Source organism: Oryza brachyantha, chromosome 8 (genome assembly GCF_000231095.2).
Source record: "Oryza brachyantha chromosome 8, ObraRS2, whole genome shotgun sequence".
Classification (NCBI taxonomy): domain Eukaryota; kingdom Viridiplantae; phylum Streptophyta; class Magnoliopsida; order Poales; family Poaceae; genus Oryza; species Oryza brachyantha.
Genome location: NC_023170.2, coordinates 13,465,001 through 13,474,828, shown reverse-complemented (window position 1 = coordinate 13,474,828; position 9,828 = coordinate 13,465,001). Strand labels below are relative to the sequence as shown.

The 9,828-nt window shown below is 43.0% G+C and overlaps 1 protein-coding gene across 1 annotated transcript; it reads left to right on the top strand.

Annotated features, from left to right (window-relative positions):
• Positions 1-1,146: 1,146 nt before the first annotated feature.
• On the top strand, positions 1,147-6,581 carry LOC102710613 (D-3-phosphoglycerate dehydrogenase 3, chloroplastic-like). Its single transcript, XM_040526915.1, has 5 exons — positions 1,147-1,855; positions 4,646-5,022; positions 5,123-5,233; positions 5,332-5,427; positions 5,566-6,581. The coding sequence occupies exons 1-5, from the start codon at positions 1,264-1,266 to the stop codon at positions 6,241-6,243; spliced, it is 1,854 nt and encodes a 617-aa protein (XP_040382849.1). The 5' UTR covers positions 1,147-1,263; the 3' UTR covers positions 6,244-6,581.
• Positions 6,582-9,828: the final 3,247 nt, after the last annotated feature.

Sequence of the window (9,828 nt, the reverse complement as noted above, 5' to 3'; positions counted from 1 at the left end):
CCCATTCTATGTTGAGCAAAACATTTGTACCTTTTCCTAATAAAAAACATAGTACTGTTTTTATTCCATATTATAAACTGTTTTAGGGTTTAATCCTAGAATAAACAAATATTATGTTTTATATACGTGTGTAAAATTATTGGCAGCTATATAAATTTAGAGCCCAAATGTCTCAACATAAAACAGGTATAATAGTAGTTTACACTGAAAATATTTGTTTTTACCATTTATTTGATTTGGTTGACGTTGATCCTCCCCATTTTAACCCAATAAATTCCCTATCCAGCTAACATCGAATTGAGACAGGTGCAGTCCCAGTTAACAACTGCACGCAGTTTTAGCCGTATATTTGAACGATCAACGGGCCACAACCGTTGCTACAGTAATTTTATAGGGGTAAATAGTGCTACACTATATTACTACAGTGTTTTTAAACAGTACACATGCATATTTCCCTCATCTGATCTCCACCCTAGGCTGATAGCACCTCGCACACAAGAGCAGGTATAATAGCATACTATAAAATATTTATAAGCATATTTTTAGAGAATAAGAGAGTAGAGAGAAAAGCAGCGGGCTACAGACTTATAGCCAGCTGTAGCACGGACTCTAAGACACATCTATATAGAACCAGATATTAATTATGTAGTATATGTTTATAGATATCTATTGTATAAATGAGCTATTAAGTTAGCTATAGACGATTTGGAGCGAGCGGCCGATACTATTAAACTTGCTCTACTCACAATAATAGACTATAAGCTGGATATAAACAATTTAAAGAGAAAAGAGATGAGAGAGTAAGTTATTAATTTATAGCTAGCTATAATAATGCTCGAAGACGTTTAGTAGGTATGATATCTGGGACTATGTATTAATATTTTGTAGCTAGCTGTGATATGAATTGACTGTATAGATGATTTAAAACTAATAGTTCGATATACTGTTGAACTTGCTCTAAGCAGCTGGAGTCACAGTAATTACATCCGGATTCCCAGCTATCCTATGAGCCTATCCAAAACATTTCTGTTGCCAAAAATAATAAACTCTACCCACACCGATCCCGAGCAATAATTCCCGGCCCCACCTCCCCCGTCAATAGAAGAAAAAAAAATTAAAGCCCTCCAAAAATAACCCCACCAACCTCCCTTCTCCGACCTCCAACGATATAAACCGAGCCTCCCTCCCTCCGCCTCCATCGCGCACAAATCGAACGCCGAAAATCACCAGCACGAGCGAGCTCGATCCGTTCCATCGGAGATAATGGCAGCCGCCGCCGCCTCGCGCGCCGTCCTCCCCGGCCATCGCGCCGCCGCGGCGGTGCGGGTTAGCGCGGGGGCGCGGGCGGCGGTCACGCTTCCGCGGCGGCGCCTCCGTGCGCGGTGCGCGGTGATCTCGTCGTCGTCCGCGGCGGCGGTGGCGGCGTCGGAGCCGGCGGGGAGGATACTGGGGTCCGGGACGGACGGGGCGCTCTGGCCGAAGCCGGCGGTGCTGGTGGCGGAGAAGCTGAGCGAGGCCGGGCTGGCGGTGCTGCGGCGGTTCGCGGACGTGGAGTGCGCGTACGGCATGTCCCCCGCGGAGCTGCTCGCCAAGGTGGCGCAGTTCGACGCGCTCATCGTGCGGAGCGGGACCAAGGTGACGAGGGAGGTGCTGGAGGCCGGCCGCGGGCGGCTGCGCGTGGTGGGCCGCGCCGGCGTCGGGATCGACAACGTCGACCTCCAGGCCGCCACCGAGGCCGGCTGCCTCGTCGTGAACGCCCCCACCGCCAACACCGTCGCCGCCGCCGAGCACGGCATCGCGCTCCTCGCCTCCATGGCGCGCAACGTCTCCCAGGCGGACGCCGCGCTCAAGGCCGGTGAGTGATTCGATCGACTCCTACAAACTTGTTGCTACCATTTCATTCGTTGCTCGCTATTCAATAAGCCAAAAATCATGTCATTTTACTAGTTTATTAGTGGAGGATTGATTCAGATGCGACCAGGTTGTTTGACGTCGACGTCGTCTTCGATTCTGAAGGATGGTAATAGCGAACAAAGTTCCAGACAACAATTATTTGGGCTTAGTGATCGATGCTGCAAACTAATTGAATTTTATAATCAAAATGCGCTTCTAGTTAAATAATCCCCACTGCTGCTTCTGTTGTCTCTCAACTTGCACAAGCATCACGACTTTGGACAGCATTAGTTTCTTTTTGTCGAGAACAACATTTGGCATGATGGCATCCGTTTCAGCATGTTGAGATGGGGCTGTCAAGATATTTTTCTCTTTTCTGAGGGTCCCATATCATTTCTTTGTTCTACAGTCTATAGCCACACCACTGCTTGCACAGTTGCAGTACAGAAAGGCACAGACAGCAGGGACGCTGGTGGGCGATGAGCACTAGTGAGCTAGTGGCAGTTTTTGGATAAAAATTTTCTGGCATGTACGTAGGAGTAGGTAGTACTAACTCTGGTTCTCTCCTACTGTTGTGGATATCTGGGTGGAGTGCTGAACAGTGATGCCAACAGTTTGGTGTTACTGAAAGGTGGGAAGGTTCAATGAATCCGGTTTTACCTAAAGTTTCTTGTGTTGCAAATTCGATAGATATTTGAAGAACATAAACTTATAAAAGAAAGTCATGTGGATCTAGCAGTACAATTATAATTTGCTCAACTACTACAGTATGGGCATAATAGATGTAATTATTGTAGGCAAATGAATCTTGCTTGGTGTCTAAAGTAAATTATTGCATACTATGAACCACTCTGCTTGTGCACCAACAAGACGCATGGCCCCAGTAGTATGCATACGTCGTTGTCACCAGTGTTCCTACGTGTAATTATCACACAATCAAAATACTTGTGTGCCCCTTTTGGTGTCTCTTTTTCTTTGCCAACCCTTTCTTTTCTAAGGCATATCCTTTTGCTTCCGTTGACATAATAAAAATAGATTAAAAATTGAGAATACATATAATGGTTAAGCTTGGCTCAGATTCCGAAATGATTAGTGAACTGAACCCGTAAAATACGAGTTACTAATGGCTGCCTGCCTGTGAGTTAATTGTTTTTTTTTGCAATAGTAATTTTACCGATGGCTTCTCTGATTGTCCAGTGGACTTAAAGAACTGTTTTGAATTTGTGTTATAACCCAGAAAGCTTAAATAAATTCAGTACAATTCTTACTGTTCAAGAAGAGTCATTTTTTACAATTAATGTTTTACCCTGATTGTTTGGAAAACAGAAGGGTAAAAAAGAGTAACGTGTAGCAGACTTCTGAAACTAAAACCACTAGAAAGGAAAAAACAGGAAAGAAAGTATTAGGTAAGAACTTACAGCCATCAAGTTGATTCACTTGATTGCGATGTCCACAATCTATCTATTGGGGTAATTGATTGGCATAGTCTATTGTCTTTTCCAATATGCAAAGTCTATTTCAGAAAATGACAGCTTATCAATTTGACCAATACAAGTGGATCATAACTCTCGGTGATGTGAATGTCTTCTGCCGTTAGTTCAGATAGCACAATTATGTTAGCGACTTCGCTAATCAGAATATAAGAACAGAAATTAACCAAACCTAGGTAGGTTGAGTTATGTATTTCTTGTTTGCTTCAAAACAAGACTTGCTTTCTGATGGACAGATATTCGAATGGTTCCGCACATCTAAATATGGTATATCTTCTACTTGAATTCACCTAATGACGCCTGTTGCTTACAGGAGAATCTACGAAGAGAATCAGATCTATTAGACTTGTTTAGTGTCTTCAATGACATTCATGGAATTAGGCTTGTTTAGTGTCCTGTGCATTTTCTTTCTCCTTTTTGGTGGCCAGTTTAAGTAAAAACTGATGGCTAGATGTTTTGCACTCTAGAGGATGTTTAGTGTACCTTTATTATATAGTAGATATAATGAAACGATCAGTCTTAATAACACTCTAAATAACTAAATATGCATGGTTTGCGCATCATGGTATTTTTGGCACATTAGCCATTTACTAAAGGCATGGCATTTACTAAAGGCATGATCCTTCAATTTAGTGGAGAATATGATCCTGATCAACTTTAGTGAAATTGATCTTTCAAGAGAGGAATGCCTATTTGCAAAATTCTCCTAAAAAATGTTAGTTGCTGGAACAAAACTTCTATTGGATATTCTGACAAGCAGCTATTTTTTGGTACTTATGAGTTATAGCGCTGAAATGTCTTTGGAAACTGTATTCTGTGTATGTATGCGGGCTTAATTTCAATTTGAAAAGGCAAGGGTGGTAATATTCTATAATTGTCTGCAAAAACTTGTTTATAAGAGTTTTAAGTAACTAGTAGGATTTTGCATCATATACCATAGTTACTGACAAAAATTCATCATTGAGCTGTGCATATAAAGATCTACATCTAAAAAATGGACTGGAATCTGGAGAATCAGATGAACTCTGTTCCTATTTTCCTTGTGTTTCCATGTAAACGGTATATTTACCCCTCTATCTTAACTACGGAATACCGTCCTTCAGAAATAACGGAGATACCAAAACATTTACAGTCTCTGCTTCTCTGGTCATGCTAATGAAATGGTGTATATCAGCTTATCATTCAAGCTCTTCAATCTGTCCGTTCTTTCTTGCTAATTGCTATCAAATGTATTGAATGAACAAACCTGTCATCTGCCACAGGTAAATGGCAAAGAACCAAGTATGTCGGGGTTTCCCTGGTCGGGAAGACACTTGCAGTCATGGGCTTCGGCAAGGTTGGTTCAGAGGTAGCCAGGCGAGCGAAAGGGCTCGGTATGCATGTGATTGCTCATGATCCGTACGCCCCCGCCGACAGAGCTCGTGCCATTGGAGCTGAACTGGTCTCTTTCGACGAGGCCATTGCCAGGGCGGACTTCATCTCCCTTCACATGCCACTCACCCCAGCTACATCCAAGGTCTTCAACGACGAATCCTTCGCTAAGATGAAGAACGGAGTTCGGATCATCAATGTGGCCAGGGGTGGAGTTATCGACGAAGATGCTCTTGTCCGAGCCCTTGACTCCGGCAAAGTTGCTCAGGTGATTTGCAATTTCCCCACATGTACTCGGTTATCTCCTGAATTATCAATGTGAGACTGCTCTGAAATTTGGATCTTTTTCTCTGCCAAATGTGGATCAGGCGGCTCTTGATGTCTTCACAGAGGAGCCCCCAGCGAAGGACAGCAAGCTGGTGCTCCATGAGAATGTCACTGTTACACCCCATCTTGGAGCAAGTACAGTGGAGGCCCAGGTCTGCATCTCACTTACAACCATCTACTCCATTGATGCAAACCACTCGCCATTGTCCCCGATCGATGTACTAACTTCACTTAACTCACCAAATCTCAGGAAGGAGTCGCTATCGAGATAGCCGAAGCTGTCGCCGGTGCACTGAGAGGTGAACTCGCAGCAACAGCCGTGAATGCTCCCATGGTTCCAGCTGAGGTAAGAACAAACCTCCCTTTCTGGACACGTTGATCAATCATGGTCGCACTGTCACACTTCAGTCATGCAAGTTTCTTGGACCATCTCGATCGATCTTAATTATGGATCTTTAAACTTTCACACATATGGCATTGGCAGGTCATGTCAGAGCTTGCCCCCTATGTTTCACTGGCAGAGAAGCTGGGCAGGCTGGCGGTGCAGCTCGTCACCGGCGATAGCGGCGGCATCAAGGGCGTCAAGGTGGTGTACACCTCAGCCCGTGGCCCCGACGACCTCGACACGAGGCTCCTCCGCGCCATGGTGACCAAGGGCATCGTGGAGCCCGTGTCGAGCACGTTCGTCAACCTGGTGAACGCCGACTACACGGCGAAGCAGCGCGGCCTGCGCATCACCGAGGAGCGGGTCTCCCACGAGAGCCCCGCCGCGGAGGCGCCGCTGGAGTCCATCCAGGTGAGGCTCTCCCACGTCCAGTCCAAGTTCGCCGGCGCCATCGGCGACGGTGGGGACATCGTCCTCGAGGGCAGGGTCAAGTACGGCGTGCCGCACCTCACCCTCGTCGGGCCCTACGAGGTGGACGTCAGCCTGGAGGGCAACCTCATCCTCTGCCGGCAGGTCGACCAGCCCGGCATGATCGGCAAGGTCGGCAAGATCCTCGGCGAGAGGAACGTCAACATCAGCTTCATGAGCGTCGGCCGGACCTTCCGCGGCAAGCAGGCCATCATGGCCATCGGCGTCGACGAGGAGCCCGACAAGGACACTCTCGAGAACATCGGCCACATCCCGGCGATCGAGGAGTTCGTCTTCCTCGAGCTATGATGAACACCAGCAGCAGCAACTCGTCGGAATTCGTAGGATGAGCTTAAGCTAAGTAGCACGTAATTTGGGCCAAGTGGCCACAGGTGGCAAGTGACGCGATCCCAGTGGTCTGGTTGGGACTTCTGCATTGCTCTTCTTTTTTTTCCTGTCACGAGTATATATGTGAAGGGTGCCTTAGCTTGGCCCCTGTTTAAATAAGCAGTTTAAGCACGATATATGTCTATATGTATGTGTATATTCGATGTTGTAACTTTGTATTACTGTCGCGTAATGCTTGTGCTGTATCAGACATATATTGTACTGCTTGATGCTATAAAAGAAATAGTCGCTAGTACTAATGCTTGGTCTTTTGATGATGGAAAGATAGCCAAATTCACTACTGAATTGCTATCTTCAAGAAAAATATTTTCCAATTATAACCATCACATTATCACAAGCATAAAAGCGGCCTCAAATAGGAATGCTTGACAGCCACCAAAATTGTGTGCATAAATCTACAGTGGTGAGGGCGTTGCCTTACCTCAAATTCTTGATGGAATCCACCAACGGTGGAGCGTACCAAAGGGATTGCAATCATACTGCAGGCTTAATCTTAGCTTGAAGTTATTCAGTCACGATCTCGCTGCCATTGTTGCACACTATCATCTTCCCTGCAAGAGGGAGGAAAATGGAAATATCCTTGTCCAATGTCCATTATTAGATGTTTTTCTTTTACCGAAAAGTATCTCGGGGTAACAAAAGTTTTAGTGCAAAATTCTGGTACCTCAGATATATTGTACTTTAAGGTATTAGATTTTTATACTAGCTCAAAATATATTTTTTGGATGGTAAAAAGCTCTTATTAGAAAGTTAATGTACCGCTTAGGATGGTAAAGAGCACAGATGGATTGTCATTATCGAACACGACCCTTCAAGAAAAGGAAAATAGGATGTGTCCGTAAAACTAATATACCGCTTAGCACTAATGGGCTCCTTTTAGCTCCGCTGCTAAATTGGGCCCACCTGTAAGTAGGTGCTACCGTTGCGCCATAGCAGAACGATTTTACCGTGTTGTCAGCTTCAACAATTACAAGATGCTTGAAGAAGACCCCAGTAGCTTCACTTGCCACCTAAAAGAGGCTCCTGCAGAAGCATCAATTAACAAACCAAATATCAACAGTTAAGAGTATTTTTTACGGGAATACAATTAATTAAGCACTTAAGTCTTAAAAGTAAAATGACAAGGCTTGTGATCCAAATTTTGTTTTATTGAGAAAGTGAGGAGAAACCATCTCCCATTTCCATGACCAGAAACGGAGAAATTTAACCATTTTGATCTGAAGTAGAAACACGTACCCGAGATGTTGCGATCAGTATCAGTTTGGGATTAAGATCAGCTGTTATTACTGACCGTGTGTTCGTATTGTTTAGCCGCCGCCGCCATCGCCCATGGGGAAGACGAATCAGAAGCGAAGAATGTAAAAGATCGCCGACGACGACGAGAAAAAAAAAAGAAAAAAATTGCAAAAATAGGCTTTCAAACGTGGACCCACATTTTATAGATACAGATGAACCCATATATCATACACTCATAAACTCATTTTTACATATTTGAAGACCTGTTTTTACAAATCTCCCGAGAAACAGTGGGAGAGGAGATCTACGCGACGCAGCGTGCGAGTGCGAGATCGCGTGCATTCGATGGGCTTTGAGAAATTGAGAGGTTATGGGCCGGAATTTAGTGTCTGTCGCAACGGGCCGAGGCTGCTTGGGCATTTTAGGCCTGACGTAGGAGCTCCATCGGACGGACCACGAATCTTGGTATCGATCCAGGGGCGAGAAATTCGATTGTGATCTCGTCCCGAAACGATTCAAACCATTTAGCGTCCTCTGCGTAAATTCATTCATTAGTTTCATCCTTCTTTTTGCAGGGTCACTATTTTCATTCATTTCTGGCAAACAAGAATGGTAACTTTAGTATCTGCTTCATTTGTTTTATATTTTTCTGAAACTCCTTACAAACACATACGCTCTTAAAAAACACACCGTCGTAATATTGGGATGACATATTTTAAGAATAATAAAATTTAGTTTGTTCCATATTGTAAGTATGTGTTTGGTTTGTGTGATAGAGTTGGGGACATAATGTACCCACTTTTGAGGATGGACCGATAGGATGAGATCTTACTTAAAGGTCTTGTTCGGTTGGAGGGGATTGGCCGGGATTGTACTGCAACTCCCGTGGATTTCTTTCCCGCGGAATAAATCCTGACCCATAGAAAAATCATTGTTCGGTTAATCCTAGTCAGGATTTTAGCCTGGCCCATCATGGGATTTTTCCATTGTCTTGGCCGAGAAATTAATCCTCTCTATCAGTGGTGCGGAAAAAATCTTGTCATCTTGTGTGATAATGTATAAAATCTCAACCTGCTACTTTCTATAAATCCCTGCTAAAATGAACGGATGTTTTTATGAAAGGGATTATAAAAAAGTTGAGGATTCAAACCCCACGTTGATTTGATGGCATGGGAGGGTTCACCCAATCCCTCGGAATAACTTCCTCTTGGGGATTAAATAATCTCAAGTAACCAAATAAGGCCTAAAGGGTAATATTCTCCTAAGATCCAAAGTGCGCTTATACCTTAAAAACCGGCGGGCCAAATCTCTTGATAATATGCGAACCACGTTGTTCTATCCCTAGAAATAGAAATAGAATGTGTTCTCGTACATGTTAAACAAATAGTTGGGACTATTTCATCCAAAAGGCCAACGCATTCCACCTCCTCCTCGTACAAAACCACAGACTTACTTTAACTAAGTTTTTTGGTAAAGTATAACAACTGTAATATTATATTATTTCATTAAATTCACCATAAATTATTTTATGATATTACATTTATTTTCTACATGTAGATTTTAGTGTATTTTTAATAGCCTCGACCAGAGTTGGAGAAGTTTGACTTATGAGAAAACTAAAAGAACCTTCTTAGGACTTTTTTGAAACACGAAAATTTTACATATTTTTTATAAAAAACAGTTCAATTTCTTTTAAATTCATGCTAATTTCTCCTAATAAAAAAACCCTTGTAATATGAAACGGAGGGAATATTTACGCGTTGGACTTACTCAATGCATTCAATCGACTGGTTGTCCTTCGTCTCTTTGAAGAAAGGAGGGATGTTTTCTACTCTGACCATCACCAGCTTCATACCCGGTGCCAGTCTACGTAGCGAAGTGTAACGTCTGAGCAGCGGAATGGGAGGGGAGTAGATTTTAAATTCTCGAGGGGATATTCCATCGTCTATTGCATGTTATCCATATAGCCATTAAAAAATTTTAAAAAAAATTATGAAGATAGATTAATATAAGATATATCACTACACAAATAGTTCAAATATGACTTTTATAATCCATAACGAAAATAACAAATATAACTGTGAGTATACGTATACTATTTAGAGTTTAATTTATTATTTTTGTTATGGATTATAGAATTTATATTTGAATTTGCGTGTTTTTAGTGATATATCTTATATTAATCTATTTTCACAATTTTTTATGACTATTTGGATAAATACATTATACTAGGAGATGTCCTCTCTCGAG